Genomic DNA, 18,401 nt, shown 5'->3' with positions numbered 1-18,401 from the left:
CATAAAAGGTATTCGTGGCTTAACGGTAACTGTCAATTAAAAATATATACTGCTGGAAATGTCTTTTGTTCAGTACACGAAAGATGATATGGAAAAGCACTGGCTACAGCAATCCAGGATGTCTGTCAAAGTCAGCATAAAAACATGACCATTCCCATTCAAGATTCAGAACGGCTTAATTTCTTCAGTGCCTCAGGTTCTGTTAGATGCAGAAGTACAGGAAGTCAAGTACATAGCTATAAAGGTAGATTAAACAACCGATGTTTGAAACGCAGCTCAACTATGTTATGTTTTCAGGTACTAGTATATGACTGACAAAGGCAATAAAGAATGCTTGGTTTGTGAAAATGTGTTACATTTACTAAAATAAAAATAATAAAAATAATTTTAGAAAGAGCAAATTCCTTTTTTTTTTTTTTTTTTTTTTTTTTTTAAAATACTATGATTTTTTTGTATTACTGTGCAGGCCAGCCGCTATAATATAGTTATCTTTATTAAAAATGTGCACGGAACCTACTATCCTAATCGAATGACAGCCCTTATATATACAGTGCCTTGCAAAAGTATTCAGACCCCTGACCAATTCTCTCATATTACCGAATTACAAATGGTACATTGAAATTTCGTTCTGTTTGATATTTTATTTTTAAACACTGAAACTCAGAATCAATTATTGTAAGGTTTTATGTTGAGAAATATTTTAAAGTAAAATAAAAAAACTGTCAACCATATCAAAAGCTCTGCATAACACTGGCCTGTATGGGAGGGTGGCAAGAAAGAAGCCGATACTCAAAAAGTACCACCTGAAAGAGCATCTGGAGTTTGCCAGAAAGCATGAGAGTGACCCAGCTGCGATGTGGGAAAAGGTTTTGTGGTCAGATGAGATTAAGATAGAGCTTTTTGGCCAAAACTCAAAGTGCTATGTGTGGCGCAAACCTAACACTGTCCATGCCTCAAGACACACCATCCCTACAGTGAAGTATGGTGGTTGCAGCATCATGCTGTGGGGATGCTTCTCATCAGCAGGGACTGGGCATCTTGTTACAATTGAAGGAAGAATGGATGGAGCAAAATACAGGAAAATACTGCAAGAGAATCTGCTTCAGTCTGCTAAAAAACTGAAGCTTGGGAGGAAATTCAACTTTCAGCAGGAAAATGATCCCAAGCACAAGACCAAAGCAACGCTGGAGTGGCTCAAGAACAAAAAGGTGAATGTCCTACAGTGGCCCAGTCAAAGTCCTGATCTCAATCCCGTTGAGAATCTGTGGCACTAATTGAAAATTGCAGTCCACAAGTGTCGTCCAACCAACCTGAACAACCTGGAGCAAATCTGCCAAGAATGGGCCAAAATCACCCTGACACTGTGTGCAAAGCTGATACATACTTACCCCAAAAGACCTAAAACTGTTATTGCAGCGAAAGGTGGCTCTACCAAATATTAATGTGTGGGGGTTGAATACTTATGCAAGCAAGATATTTTTATTTATTATTATTTATTTATTGTTTTTTATTTTTCTTAAAAATATTTCCCAACATAAAACCAATGTCACCTTACAATAATTGATTTTGAGTTCCTGTGTTTAAAAATAAAATATCAAACAGAACGAAATTTCAATATACCATTTGTAATTCAGTAATATGAGAGAATTGGTCAGGGGTCTGAATACTTTTGCAAGGCATTGTATATAACAGATGCTAACAGATATGTACATATGAAAAGCAATATCTTACTTAAACTTAGTGGTGTTCTGCTTCATGAATATCCATGGAGAAAAACAAGGTATTGTTATATTTTTTTTTTACTATTACATCATCATCCACCTCATTAACATAATGACAGATGAGATTTACTTCAGAAACATTAGTAATAAAAGAACAATCCATTTGAGCTATATCGTAACATAAACAAAACAAAAGATCGAAATTCTCCATATACTAAAAATATGCAAAAAAAGCTGTACACACGTGTCTATTGACATTCAAATCCATCAAACTGTAGAACACAGTTTATTATTGTGTGGATAAGTACATCTTCAGATATAATTTTAGAATATAAAAAAGTCAAGAAAGCAGGTAATCTCAATCACTTCTTATTTTACTTAAATATTTGTTTTATTATTCAGTTTCTGAAATTTGTCTTGATTGAAATATTTGTTAAAGTAATAGTGGCTTTAAGAGAAATAGTTTAGCCATAAAATATCACATTTAAATGAGATGTTAAAGCATATTTCAGGAAAGCGATTTTCCACTGGGGTCAAATTGCCCACTGAAAAATACAGGCCAGTGAGTAGAATCACATTTTATCTTGTGTTTGCCTCTTCTGGTCTTTGTTTCTTTTTGCAAGTTTGTGCTCTGAATTTTCATATCATTCTGCCCACACAAACCTCTCATGGTACAATGCAGTTGTTTGCCGCCAGCGGCCAAAGGTAGTGATGTGTTTTTTTCCTTCAAACAAATTGTATTCATATATAGACAATACACGTGGTGGTAGAGTTTACATTTTTAGCATTAAATATGGATTTTTTTTTTTTTTAATCACAGTTGTTTCTGGCATACGGTTTTGGTCAGATATTGTGGATTAGCAGTAATGCAGTAGTATTCATATTCCTCTAAAAATGATTTTAAATAACATGTATTAGCAAACTATATGCATATTTGTACCATATTTAGTAGTCACATTTTCAGCAAACATTTATTGAGGAACTGGGACATTCTGGTGCAATTACAACATGTAGACTTTTCCACATAGTTTCAAAATATTATAATTTCAAAAGCAGATATGCATTAAAGCTGATTCAATCATTTAGCAAAGTTACACATATTAACACCTGTTTCTTCTATTAATACTATGAGGATCATATCTTCAGTCAATCTCAAGGGCCAGACCTTTGAATCTTAAGGCCTATTCACACTGGACACAGTGTGATTTGTCCTGCAATAAAGTGATACTTTCTCTATGACATTACAGTACCTTTTATATCAATGGCAACAGGCGTGCGCGATGTGATAGTCGACTCTTCCCTGATTAGTCATTGGTCAGTTCCCTAGTGCAGTGTATCTACAAATTCTCTTTAATGGCCTTTAGTCACCAACCATCACATCAGTACACAGGAGCATCTGTCTGGCAACTTCAATAAGCCACTAGTGACATAATGGTATTTCATGTACATTCATATGAACATAGAAATACAGCCGTGTAATATGGAATTTCATTTAATTTGCTCTGTTTTACTTTTAGAGCAGGCTCTGGTACTTATTTTAATACTTCCATATAATAAAAATATATAACAATCAATAAACGAATAACATAATATAAAAGAAAACATCTAATAATGGCTAGGTTTACTATTACTTTTGGCACCGGATTGTTTTAGAATGTTGGTGTCCTCATATCATCATCATACTATACTTTTCAAGATTTTGGAAATGCATGTTCCAATCATGGAACACCTAGAGTGGGTAGGCCAGTGCCAGTTTGGTACGATTAACATTGTTCCATGGGTCAAAATGTGTCAAATTAAGGGGCAATTTGAAAAATCATCAACTTACTGAGACAGAAGTACACCTCCTTAACTCCTGTAATCTTGTTGCAAGTCTTGTGTTAAGTATACAACTTCAGAACAATGCAGAGCCAATGAAACTAGGTGTACAGAGCTACATCACTGCCTCCCTATGACTGTCAAAAGTACATTAGGGATTTTACAACAGACTTCTCTAGATAATCTCAAGAGGTTAATCTGTTTTGTACTGTACATTATTAATAAAAATAAATTACAAATACTGTGTAAATTTGAGATGTGCACTGTGGCTGACAAAAAACAAGCCAAACTCTTTGTGTATCATAGTCACTGTGGCTGACAAAACCAAGCCAAACTCTCTGTGTAGCTTAGTCAGTAAAACCTCATTTAACTTTTAAAATTTTTTTAATGAATAGGGGAGCATCTTTGTTCATATTCCTCTGAAAATGGTTTTAAATAACATGTACTTCTCTTATTAAAACTCAGGTGCACCTCTTACTATAGTTATATTAGTTATAACCTCTCTTTGAAAATTGAATTGATTTGATTTTGAGTTATATTTTTTTATGAGACAATTTGTTTGAACTGAAAGCTGTAAAGATTTGACCTAGGTTTTATTCACATTAAAATAACGCTGCTGATACTGATGATCCCATTACTCACAAAGATTAGCCACATGAAACACATATTAACAGTATGTACTTTTTTTTTAAGGAGCAGCATTACCTCTGTTGTTGTTGTAAACATAGCCAATGAAGCAATACTGACATTCCAAAGGTACAAAAATAACACCAGCAAATAACATCTAATAGCAGATTTGTCTGATTTAATAATAGTATTAACAATAGTCTTAACAAAGTAATCTTTATCAATATTGAACATTAAATGTGTTTCACACTGCTTAAAATGCATTTACATTCTTTGTGTATTGTAGAATTGTTTTGGAGAAAATACCAAGACTTGTCATATCAGTATTTCTCTTCAATTAAGACGACAGCTCTAATTAGCTGCATGTGATAGTATGTTGTTAATTAGTAATGAATGTAGTTTAGTGTGGTAATATGGATATAATATGGATATATATGCTGATGTGTTGCTTCATTTTTTGACAAACACCTTATTATAACATTGTGTTATAAATTGCAGCTTTATGCACAACATATAGGATATATACAGTATAACAATTAACTTAGGTAATTTTACTGTAAAAACTGTAAGTCCCATGTCTCTTGTCTCTTGTTTATATAAAATGCAGAATTTCTGATTTACCTGCAGTGGTTTGCAGAAGTATTTACATTTTGTTGGCATCTGAGCGTACTCCACGACGCTTTCAAATTAGACTTTACATCTAGAATCTACACAAACTACTCCACATTGATAAAGTGAAAAAAATGCAGCTATAGCTGTATCAGCTCAGGTGCAAATTATGTATTTGAAAGGTCACAAAATTAGTGAAATAGTCTCAGCCTGTATGTACTTAAAGTGGTTTAACTTGTAGATAATTTCCCTCAGGTATATAAAGACTTTCAAGCTGCAACTCACATAGTGATCCAACAAAGCAACCATGAAGACGAAGGAGCGTTCGAAAGAAGTCAGGGAAAAAGTGGTAGTGAGGCACAGAGCAGGAGAAGGGTACAAGAAAATTTCAAAGGTGCTGAATATCCCTCTCAGCACAGTGAAGTCCATCATTAAGTCTATCATACCACCCAGACACTACCCAGATCAGATTGCCCTCCTAACCTGAGCAGCTGGGCAAGCAGGAAATTGGTTCTGGATGTCACTCTGATGCAAACAATGACCTTGAGAGATCTGCAAAGTTCTGTGTCTGAGATGGGAGTAAGTGTTCACAAATCGACAATAAGCTGGTCCCTACAAAAAGCTGGCCTGTATGGATGGGTGGCAAGAAATAAACCATTTCTCAAAAAGCTTCATCTTAAAGCAAATATGGAGCTTGTGAAAAAGCATGTAGATGATACTGCAGACATGTGGAAAAAGGTTTTGTGGTCGGATGAGACAAAAATTGAACTTTTTGGTCTAAATTCCAAGCATTGCGTCTGGTGCAAGCCCAACACTGCACATCACAAAGTCAACACCATCCCAACGGTCAAGCATGGTGGTGGCAGCATCATGTTATGGGGATGCTTCTCTTCAGCAGGGACTGGAAAGTTTGTCAGGATAGAGGGGAGAATGGATGGTGCAAAGCACAGGGGAATCCTTGACGAAAACCTGTTTGAGTTAGCCAGGACTCTGAAACTTGGGAGGAAATTTACATTTCAGCAGGACAATAACCCGAAGCAGAATGCCAAAGCCACACTGGAGTGGCTGAACAAGAAGATAATTAATGTTCTTGTTTGGCCCAGTCAAAGTCCTGACTTGAATCCAATCAAAAATTTAGGGCAAGAATTGAAGATTACAGTCCATCAATGATCCCCAACAAACTTATCAGAACTGGCGCAATTTTCCCATGAAGAATGGGCAAAAAAGTCACCATCCTACTGTGCGAAGCTAGTAGAGACCTATCCAAAAAGACTCACAGCAGTAATTGCTTCAAAAGGTGCTTTAACTAAGTATTGACTTAAGGGGCTGAATACTTATGCAACCAGTAAATTTCATTTTGTACATTTTCTTTGCAAGTTTTGCTTAAATTTAACCTCCTCATATAACAGTGTTCAGTTTAATCACTACAGCTTTGAATTAAAAAAAAAAAGTTTGTTTGAAAAACTGTGCACAGATTATTTTTAATTCAACAAAATGTGACAACTTGGTAGGTAGGTGAATACTTTTGCAAACCACTGTACATATATTTGCGAACATAGAAGGTTTGGACAAACAACATCTGTAGAATGTCATGAAGATCAGGCAAAGGGATGCTATTCTGATCACACTGCATTGTAGCTGTATGTAAAAATCAAAAGACAATTTTAAGACAAACTTAGACAACTTCCCTCCAAATCTGAGCAATCCAAACTTCATCTCCTACTGTCAAAGCTCATCTCCTTGTGACATGTCTGGAAACCATTTACCACTTAATTGGAGCCCTGGTAACTATACTATGATGTAAAACTTTAAAAATTTTCACAATACATCATGGGTGGTAGAACGGGTACATTCTTTCACTGTAAATAAAACTATTGGCTGCTTCATTGTAGTTTTTAAACATACTAATGTCCTTGTTCCTATGGAACAAGGATATCGTCCTAATTTATATATATATATATATATATATATATATATATATATATATATATATATATATATATATATATATATACACACACACACACACACACACACACACACACACACACACACACACACACACATATATAGTATACTTCTATTCACGGATCAATTGGTTGGCATGGTTTATTTTCCTTCTATGTGTTCAACAGCAGAAGAATCAACATTCCAGTCTGATAGAACTGAATGAAAAGTTAAATTAAGGATTGATTGGAGGGCTTAGAGAGGTCATATGTCACAGTGTAAGTAATTTTAAACATGAGCATTTCAAACCTGGCAGTTTTTACAGATCCTGAGCATTGACAATCGAAATAGGTTAAATAAATGGGGAAGGCAAATGGACATTAATCTCTATTGCACTTTCTTTGAACAGTTTCTCTACAGCAGTATTACTTCCAGGTCAGTGGCATTCAATAAAATAAATAAAAGCAGTGTTATAAGGTCCTACCTTCCTGTACAGCCTGGAAAGGGTTGTTGCCATCCACAAATGTCACAGAAAAAGTTATTTTCTCCGTCGATAAGATTTCCTCATTCAGGTTGAGGTCGGCCACCGCCAAGCGAAACACTTCATCATCCTTTCTGGCAGATTCATCAAAAATCGCCCCTGGAAATGGACAGGAATGAACAATAAGAAATATTCTTTATTATAGATGACAACAGCTTAAAGATCAATTTTCGGAGGACAGTCAGAGACAGCAAACTGCTTAACTTAACACTCAAAAAGAAGACTATAGAAAATATGAGGTAGAAATGGTCATGCTTTTTTCTTTGTTTTTCTTTCAAGGGAACATCATCAATTAACATAATGAATTTTAAGATCTAATAAATTTGTGAAATCGTGTCTTTCACTTATGATTACCTTTGAAATATTGTTGGACTTACACAAGGCCAAGGTAAGCAAGATAGTCAGCCAATAATTGTTTAGTATTTATATCTGAGCTGTAACATGAAGCCCTACATTTTGAAGAATACTAATGTGTCAGGGACCTGTACAACATGTTTTTGTCTATATATTCCTTACACAGCTACAAGCGAAGGTGAAAGTTTTGCTACAGAGAAATAATAATTTAAAAAAAAAACCTGCAAATGACCTGAATGTGCTGCTGTGCAGGCTTATGATAAAACAAAGGTTTACGAAATAAAAACACTGTCACAAAACAAAAATGGCACAGTGGCCAAAACATACAGAGACAAAACCAAACAAGTATCATCCATCATGGGTAACAATTATTTTTAGATATTAGTTTGTTTATCTCATGACTCACGTCTCTTGTTCCACCTCTAAACACACTAACCCCGCCCAGAGTCTTTTTTTTTTTATAATAAATTTGGGGCTATTCCCATTTACTTACAGAAGGGAGACCACATCAAAACAAAAACAACAACTCAGGTAAGACAACCATTAAATGTATTTATTTAAATGCTAGAAGTATCAGAAACAAAATTCTAGAACTTGAAGCTACTGCACTAACAGGTAACTATGATGTGATAGGTGTTACTGAAACTTGGTTGTCTGAGAGTGATGGGGACGAATATAATATTTGTGGGTATACACTGTATAGGAAAGACAGGCAGGACAGAAGAGGAGGAGGGGTAGCGCTATACATAAGAAACAGTCTTGAAGCCCAGGTGTTAAACCTGGACAAAGAAAATAAAACCGAATCAATATGGGCCAGAATAACGGACAAAAATTCAAAGGGCATAATAATAGGAGCATGCTATAGACCGCCAGATTCAGACGCCGAGCAAAATAATCTGTTATACAATGACATTAGAAATGCATGTAGCAAAGGAGAAGCCATACTAATGGGGGATTTCAACTTCCCCCAAATAAAATGGGAAAACCTGGTGGGTAGCACGAAGGATGAAATAGAAATGGTGGAAATGACAAATGACTGCTTCCTAACACAATTTGTCAAGGCACCGACTAGAGGGGAGGCATACCTTGATTTAGTCTTTTCAAATAACCGAGATAGAATAACTAAAACAGAAGTCATAGAACCACTGGCAAACTCAGACCACAACATGGTCTCATTTTAAGTGTTTTTTAAAACCCCAAAAGTAATGACTAAAGCTAAGGTTTACAATTTTAGAAAAGCAAACTGTGAAGGTATGAAACAGAGACTAACAGAAGTAGATTGGAGTAAAATAGAGAAAACACCCACAGAAGAAGGATGGTTATTCTTCAAAAATGTAGTACTAGAGGCGCAAAACAATTACATCCCTAAAGTAGACAAATCTAAATGTAAAACTAAATTGCCAAAATGGTTTAATAGATCAATTAAAAAAAATATTCAGCGAAAAAAGGCACTTTACAGAGCATTAAAAAAGGACCAAAAAGAAAGTACGCAGAAAGAGTACACGGAACTGCAAACGTAAGTCAAAAAGGAAGTTAGAAAGGCCAAGAGAGAAATAGAAATGAACATTGCTAAGGGAGCTAAAAACAATTCCAAAATGTTTTTCCAATATTACAACAGCAAGCGAACATTCAAAGAGGAGATTAAATGTTTAAGAGATACAAATGGCAAAATCGTAGATGAAGAAAAAAATAGCAAATATATTAAATGATTACTTTTCACAAGTTTTTACAAAGGAAGATACTGACAACATGCCCCACATGTCATCCAGTTCCTATCCAGTTTTAAATAACCTAGGCATAAGTGTTAAAGGGACTAGGAGCTCTTAAAATAAACAAATCCCCTGGGCCGGATGAGATCCTCCCAGTAGTACTCAAAGAAATGAAAGAAGTAATTTACAAACCGCTAACCAAGATCATGCAGCAGTCTTTTGACACAGGGGTGGTACCGACAGACTGGAAAATTGCAAACGTAATACCGATCCACAAAAAGGGAAACAAAACTGAACCAGGTAACTACAGACCAGTAAGCCTGACTTCTATTATATGCAAACTTATGGAAATTACCAATATGGTAACAGGGTCCTGGGAGACAGTCAACATGGTTTTAGGAAAGGGAGATCGTGTCTAACTAACTTGCTTGATTTTTTTGAGGATGCAACATCGATAATGGATAATTGCAAAGCATATGACATGGTTTATTTAGATTTCCAGAAAGCTTTTGACAAAGTCCCGCACAAAAGATTAATTCTCAAACTGAACGCAGTTGGGATTCAAGGAAACACATGTACATGGATTAGGGAGTGGTTAACATGTAGAAAACAGAAAGTACTGATTAGAGGAAAAACCTCAGAATGGAGTGTGGTAACCAGCGGTGTACCACAGGGATCAGTATTAGGTCCTCTGCTATTCCTAATCTACATTAATGATTTAGTTTCTGGTATAGTAAGCAAACTTGTTAAATTTGCAGACGACACAAAAGTAGGAGGAGTGGCAAACACTGTTGCAGCAGCAAAGGTCATTCAAAATGATCTAGACAAGATTCAGAACTGGGCAGACACATGGCAAATGACATTTAATAGAGAAAAGTGTAAGGTACTGCACGCAGGAAATAAAAATGTACATTATAAATATCATATGGGAGATACTGAAATTGGAGAAGGAATCTATGAAAAAGACCTAGGAGTTTTTGTTGACTCAGAAATGTCTTCATCTAGACAATGTGGGGAAGCTATAAAAAAGGCTAACAAGATGCTCGGATACATTGTGAAAAGTGTTGAATTTAAATCAAGGGAAGTAATGTTAAAACTGTACAATGCACTAGTAAGACCTCATCTTGAATATTGTGTGCAGTTCTGGTCACCTCGCTATAAAAAAGATATTGCTGCTCTAGAAAGAGTGCAAAGAAGAGCGACCAGAATTATTCTGGGCTTAAAAGGCATGTCATATGCAGACAGGCTAAAAGAATTGAATCTGTTCAGTCTTGAACAAAGAAGACTACGTGGCGACCTAATTCAAGCATTCAAAATTCTAAAAGGTATTGACAGTGTCGACCCAAGGGACTTTTTCAGCCTGAAAAAAGAAACAAGGACCAGGGGTCACAAATGGAGATTAGACAAAGGGGCATTCAGAACAGAAAATAGGAGGCACTTTTTTACACAGAGAATTGTGAGGGTCTGGAATCAACTCCCCAGTAATGTTGTTGAAGCTGACACCCTGGGATCCTTCAAGAAGCTGCTTGATGAGATTCTGGGATCAATAAGCTACTAACAACCAAACGAGCAAGATGGGCCGAATGGCCTCCTCTCGTTTGTAAACTTTCTTATGTTCTTATGTTCTAACTGGCTATCAATTACCCAGTTTAGCCCTCGACCACACTTAGCACAGGTTTTCTCATACGGGTGGTCAACATCCAGTTTGTCAATAATCACTTGCTGTTGACCACGCATACTCATGATTTTAGCTGTATGGGACATTTTAACCCCATTCAGGCTGTAAACAATAATAATGAACCATCGTGTTTTTACTCCACCACCATACATTTAAATAATAATAACACAAAATAAACAAAATGCAGACAGGGGCAGGGTGTACCCTATCCCAACACTATAAAAAGCAAATCACTCTAGCAACAGCCAACGTTTGGACTGACATAGAAAGAGGAAATCAAAGAAATAGTAAAAAAAAAGAAAAAAGAACCTGACAAAAAAACAACAAAACATAAGAAAATAACAATATTATTCATAAATAATATATATTATATATATATATATATATATATATATATATATATATATATATATATATATATATATATATATATATTGCAATACAATGGAGTACCACATTTATTTTCATGAGGACTATAGCAATTTATTTTCATAGCAATTATTACAAGTGAAAATATTTACGTATATTATTTGGAGAGCAACAGAACAGGAGCACCACTTTCTCTACCAAACAAAGAGCATCAACTTCCTTCTATGTGTTTCATTGCCACTTACTTTTTTTTTAGGCAAGTCCATACAACTGTAGCAAAACAACGCACGTTTATTAAGCCTTTGGCTTCACTTACAGGTTTGCTAGCATGCTTCTCTCAGTTATTTTTCATTCTCTTTAAACACTTAACTTCTACTCTTACATTTCTCTGTTCCAACCACAGCTGTGGCGCGATACAGAAAAATCTCAAACAATATCTATATTGACACACTATGTTCCTCCTTCCCGCTCTTACATTCCAGTCAAAAAATCTACAGCGCCATGCACTGTGTGTATTATAAAAGAAATAACAATACAACACTAACACCCCTTTTAACATTAGGATATTTTTTCCATTACAGAATAGGTCAATTTTCATCCCGGAGGCGCCCGGGGTGAATATTTGAATGCCTAGAGGTGCCTCGGGAAGCATTATTATTATTATTTAGTTATTTGTTTGTATTATGGCCATCCTGTCTTAAAAATGTAAAAAGCTATTAAGTGTAATTACAGAATTATAATCAGTAATTTCAAACATGGATAAATCTATAACTATAATAATATGACAAACAAACAAACACAAATCAAACACAATTAAGTATAAAAAGGGTTGAAATAATAATAAAAAAAAGGTTAATTTTTGTCCCTGCTACAAAACTGATCACAAGAAATACAAGTTGCTGCAGGCCCTAGGCAGCCACAATCTCTATTCAAGCCTACAGTTTAACTGAAAACTGCATGACTTTTATTTTTTATCTCAATATTCTTAGAAATTTCCAAAACAGCAATTGGCTTGTGTTGGAAATTTTTAGAGGTGTATTGCTATAGTCCCATGGCATTATCAAAACATTGCTGCAATATTTAATTATGAGGTGAATAGAATGTAGCATCTTTTATTTATTTAAAATTATGTTCAACTTACGTTTATGGTCTGATTTTAAAACTACTAAGCAGATGAATCCCTCTAGGAAGCAGGAAAATGAAATGTTTATTCATTTACAGCATTTCAATTTTGTTCTCTGTGATATGTACGGTGATTTGCAGAAGTATTCACCCCCTACCAATAATGTCACATTTTGTTGAATTACAAATAATGTATGCATAGTTTTTCAAACAAACCGTTTTTATTCAAAGCTGTAGTGGTTAAACTGAACACTGTTATATGAGGAGGATGTTAAATGTCAGCAAAATTGCAAAGAAAATGTACAAAATGAAATTACTGGTTGCATAAGTATTCAGTCCCTTAGGTCTTACTTGTTAGAATCACCCGAGGGAACCACAGAGCATCATTTTATTAGTGAAGCAATCCCCCAAAGCCTGCCCCTCAGCCACTCAGAGAGGGGGAAAACCCACACACCCTCTTTCCCACCTCTCCATGTCAATGCCGTGACTGACAGGCGGATATTGTAGGGCTGCTGCCCTCTTCCCGCAGCACTACGAATGCGCCCAGAGAGTCAGCGCAGGTCTCCCCTGTTAAAAAGTGTTTGCCGTCAGTGGCAATACAGTAATCACAATACTATAGCAACTAGTCTCCGTTTTGAATGACGAGTTGAACTGCAGGCAGTCTGATTAGTTTCAGTAACTTTATTTAAGCATATCACAGTAACAGCATCTCTTCTAAAGCCAGGAGAAGGCTTTGACTTCATGAATACACACTGTGAACAAGTTACTGAAGAAACAGCACGATTTGGATTAACACATACTGCAGAAAACCTGATTATTTTTAATTAGTAAAACTTTTTATGTTATTTATTTCGCTAACAACTTTTAGGACCCAACGGTATCTTAAATAATGAAAAGTACACAAATACACGAACATGCACTCAAATCCAAACAGTTCACAAACCATCACTGCGCTGGTTGTTCTTGCTCTGTGCTACTGCCGCTCGACATGATGCCACTTCTACATTCAAAACTGGAGCCTTGCGGTGGCACATTCTGTCTCTTAAAGGGATTGTTGCCTGGCCCTGATTGGATAGCAGATTCCCCAACCTACTCAGCATTGATTGGCTTGCCGCTGTCAGTGCGCCACTAAACTGTTAGAACTGGGTTTTTAATTTAATTAATCACACATTTTTTTTTTGTTTAGTTTTTTTTTAATCAATTTTGCTTTGCTGCATGATTTCTGAACAAGCTAAAAAAATGTTTTTTGACAAACTATATTCAAGACAGAGAAATGCATTTGTTACTCCTTTTTTCAAACAATAAATATAGTTGGAAATAAATATATGTTGCAGCATAAAATGATTTTCGTTTTGGAGGCATAGTTACATAGTACGTATTTATTAAGACAAAATAGTTGACTTCACTGCGGAGGTGGCATCCCATGTGTACAGACCGGGATGCTGAAATTGTGTGTTTATATTATCTTTTTTATTTATTTTTTATTTAGGTCCAGAGGCCAGGTTGATTATAATGAAGGGCGTTATAGCGAGGGTGTATTGTATTTATTGATCCCACCAAACACCTGTGTAAACTGGGCTAAATACAAACACATTAATCAAAATAGTTGTTATCAAACTCATTAAGCCAACTAATAGAAAAACCTAAAAATACCAAGCTTGAAAACTAACATATCATTATCAATTTGTATTACAGTATTAATTGGTATAGGCAACTCCCATTAGGCTACATCTAGAATCTGTTCTATAATTTCTACTGCAACAGATAAAATAAAGGCCAGGTTATCCGTCCTTCAATTAAGAAGAGACAGGGGATACACAAAGTGCAATATTTATGAGGCTGTTGCCACAGTTTGTCTAGCTCACTTGTTTGGTGCTCCCATTGGTGGAGGATAATTGCAAATCTTCAGACACAGATTAGTTAAAAGTGCCTAAAAAACACAAATTGTGGGTGTTGACAAGTGATTGAAAACGAGACATTTGAACGAGACGTCATGAACAACAACAAACAGCTCTGATGTTACGAGAAGAAGTTCGGCTGTTTAATGAAAAACTGGCCACTGCTATTACTCCAGCTCAACAAAATCCAAGGCCGATACGGGCCAGTCATTATCTACAAATTATGACTAAGACAGATGATATTGAGGCCTATTTAAAGACTTTTGAGTGAATAGCAGAAAGAGAAGGCTGGACATTGGGCTGAAATGTTGGGCCTTCTTAAGCTCAAAAATCATATTATGACCTGGAGCCAGGGGACACCTGAGACTATGTCCAACATGAAAGGTGAAATCCTTGCCAGGATGGGTGTCACCCCTGTAGTTAAATTGTGGAAAAGGTTGTCATGGATCATTACCACCAGGCTTTCGGAAATGGGTAGGACAAGGAGACCCGTCCAGCAACGACCAGCTGATTGGACTAGAATGGTATGTTGCTGCTGATGAGTTGCTTTGTCCTACCAGTCTGGAAACTTGTGTGAACCTGGAGCATCTCCAGGTCCGAAGCCTCATGTCACCATAGTAAGACTGTTCCTGGGAAAACGGACTGAAGGGCAGTGGGAAGCTATGAAGGGGCTTAGGGACACTGGGGGGAAGTACATTAATGGGAACTGGTGTGGTGCCAATTCAGAGGGGCATGGCAGTTTTAGACCACGGCCTTCTGAACAGTTTATAAAATGTTTTAGATATGACGAGATGGGTCATATAGCAGCTAATTGACCACTACAACACGAGTTAATGCAATGTAATGGATGACAGATCCATATGACACATTATTTTCTGGTATAGTCATTTCAGTGCTAACAGGGGTGCAAGAAGATAGTCAGTATATGTGCACCGCTGTTGTAGAGGGAAATAAGGTGAAAGCTCTCATTGATTCGGGTAGCATGGTTACACTGGTCTCTGCACATTTAGTGCAGCCGAAGATACAGGGAAAGTCTGGCGATGTCAATGTCAGCTGTATACACGGGGATACACACTCATATCCTACAGTCATAGTTCACACTCAGACCAGCGACAGGTCTGTACTATAGAGTCAGTGTGATAGCCACTTTGCCATATCAGCTGATATTGGGATAAGACTTACCCAGCTTTTCAAAGCTGTGGGAAAAGGAGGGCATATTGGATGAGCCTGAGAGAAAAAATGTGGGGAAAACTGAGCCACTAAGTGAGAGCTTAGCTCTATTTACGTTTGTTAACCCAAAACTGTTTAGTCCAAGATTTAAAAGAAAAAAATCATGTCGGGTGAAATGTCATGTTTAAGCTGCATATTTAAAAACCCAAGAAGGTTCGGGTCCTGTTACATTAATGGTAGGCAATAAAATGAATGCAGGGATACTACTTCCTCCTGGGGTCATTAATAATAAATAATAATCTTTATTTTTATGTAACACCTTTCACAGTGGACCAACATCACAATGCACTTTCCAAGATATGAGAATAGGGTTTGTGAACTATGCATCAGTTGCAGATGGACTTACAACAACGTCTCACCTGAAAGTCGGAGCACAGACTTGCTCAGGTTCACACTGTGATTTGAACCAGCTACCTCCTCGTTACAAGCCTGTTTCTTTAACCACTGGTCCACACAGCCTCCAACTGACCATTAACCAGGTAAAGGGCACTGTTTTACCTGATCTCAGAATCAATGTTGATAACTCCAACAGCCCAATTACAAGATCTTACTCTAAGTAAGATCTTGTACACAAACAACAGCCCATTTTGAAATGAGAAACAATCTATTGTATATAATAGCTAAAGAAGGAATAGTTTGGTTTGAACAGTTATTAGTACCACAGCCAAATATAACTATACTGAACTTTACTAATAGACATTTGTTAGGGGGCCATTTGGGTATTGACAAGACAAGGGAAGCTTAAAGCCTGCCGTAACCCTGTAATACCTCTACCAATCATAGAGGTGCCGTTTGAACAGATTGCTATGGATTTGGTAGGGCCATTAGGGAAATCTGCACCATTACATTCCAGTTGTTATGGATTATGCCACCTGATATCCTGAAGCTATGTCTCTCCTCAACACCTCGGCCAAACTATTGCAAAAGAGCACTTGCAAATGTTTACTAGAGTCATCATCCTCAAAGAGATACTCACAGATCAGGATACTGCATTTATGTCAAATTAACAAAAGAACTGTGCAAAATTAGTCAGAATTAAACATTTGTGAACCTTTATATCATCCACAGACCAATGAATTAGTAAAGAGATTTAACAAAGCTTCCACTGGGTTTTCTCCATTTGAGTTATTACATCGGAGACAACCCAGGGGGTGTTGGATATTGTTAAAGAAACATGGGAGCGAGAGCCAACCCCTTACGGTGGTGTGGTGGAACATGTTGCACAAATGCAGGACTGTATAATAGCTATTTGCTTGATTGTAAAACAACAGATGCTACAAGCTCAAAATCCCCAAAAGCATGGTTTTAGAACACATCCTTGAGGTAAATTACAGAGTAAGACAACTAGGAAAAAGAAAACCTGAGCAGATTTACTACATAAATTTGTTGAAACTGTGAAAGGATAGAGAAGCTTTAGTGGTGATTCTCGATAAAAATAAGTCTTAGTCTAATCCACCCATCAAAATAGCAGATACCCTATCGAGTTGGCAGCAACAAGAAGCCAGTGAATTCCTAGAGAAAAAACAGATATATTTTCAGTACTTCCAGGGAAGACAGATATTATTAGATATGATATTGTACTCACCCAAGAGAAAAGGTAAAGTTAAAACTCTACCATGCTCCAGAGGCCTGAAGGGAAGCCATTTGTAATGAAGTAAGAAAGATGTTAGAACTCAGGATCATTAAGGAATTGAATAGTGGCTAGTCGAGCCCCATTGTCGTTGCTCCTAAACCTAATGGTACTCTCCGGTTTTGCAATGATTACAGAAAATTAAACAGCATATAAAAATGTAATGCCCAGAGTAGACCAGCTGATTGATAGGCTTGGAACGGCCAGGTCTCTCACCACATTGGATCTAACCAAAGTATACTGAGGTGGGCCTGAGAGCAGTGTTGTCACAAGAGGTAGACAGAGAGGAACACCCTATGCTCTTTCTCAGCAGGATACTTTCTCTACAAGAATAGGAAGTTTGAATTGGTCATGGATCATGCTCCCCTCACCTGGATGCATCAGAACAAAGAGAAAAACAGCAGGGTGACTAGATGGTTTCTGAGCTATAACAGCCATACAATTTCACAATAGAGCACACAACAGGGACACAATTAAGAAATGCTGATGGACTCTCTAAAGTACATTGTCTATTCTCAAGTGTCGCTCACCCCGGTGGGTCTGAGCTGAGGCATATATATGACAAAGTGTGGAGAAGTCGTGGAGAGGAAATATATATGTCCCCGTATGACTTGTAAGCTGCACTCAGAAATATAGCACTGTGGTTCAGGTTAAAGGGCTGGGGGGAGAAAAAAACTGTTTCCCAGCATGTTGCAGTGAGTCCAGCTGCTGCTTGTCAGTAATTATCTAAAGCCGTAACACCTGTTCCTAATTAAGCAACTCTAGCAAAGACATAAAAAAGAGGCTTTTCAAGCCAGTGTTGGTTGAAAGGACTGGGAGAGAGGAGGTTCGAAAAAGAAAAGATGGTAAATGGTAGATGATAAATGTGTTTGTAAAGCTGATAAATGGTGTAGCCGTTCATCTGAGAGTTAGGCCTTGTTTAGAAGTACAGTTTGTGCTCCAATGTTTTGTAAAAATAAAAGTACAGGCACCACCCTGGCTTGAACAATAATACTTTTGTCACAATAGTATTTATCCAACACAGCAAGGGTGCTGTGAACCTGACAAATTGTGTATAAGGTCCGACACAGAGAAGGACTTTATAAATACACACACACACACACACACACACACACAGAGTATGTATTGTATCAGTACAGTTTTTTGTA

At 36.8% G+C, this 18,401-nt stretch overlaps 1 protein-coding gene across 1 annotated transcript in view; it reads right to left on the bottom strand.

The window, feature by feature from the left end:
• LOC121298802 (glutamate receptor ionotropic, delta-2) overlaps positions 1–18,401 on the bottom strand; it is a 611,129-nt gene that overhangs the window by 501,689 nt on the left and 91,039 nt on the right. The window contains exon 2 of the mRNA XM_041226028.1: positions 7,207–7,362. Within this exon, the coding sequence (XP_041081962.1) occupies positions 7,207–7,362 (156 nt within the window). The remainder of the gene's footprint in view (positions 1–7,206; positions 7,363–18,401) is intronic.

Source organism: Polyodon spathula, chromosome 2 (assembly GCF_017654505.1).
Source record: "Polyodon spathula isolate WHYD16114869_AA chromosome 2, ASM1765450v1, whole genome shotgun sequence".
Lineage (NCBI taxonomy): Eukaryota > Metazoa > Chordata > Actinopteri > Acipenseriformes > Polyodontidae > Polyodon > Polyodon spathula.
This window is presented reverse-complemented; position numbering and strand designations above follow the sequence as displayed.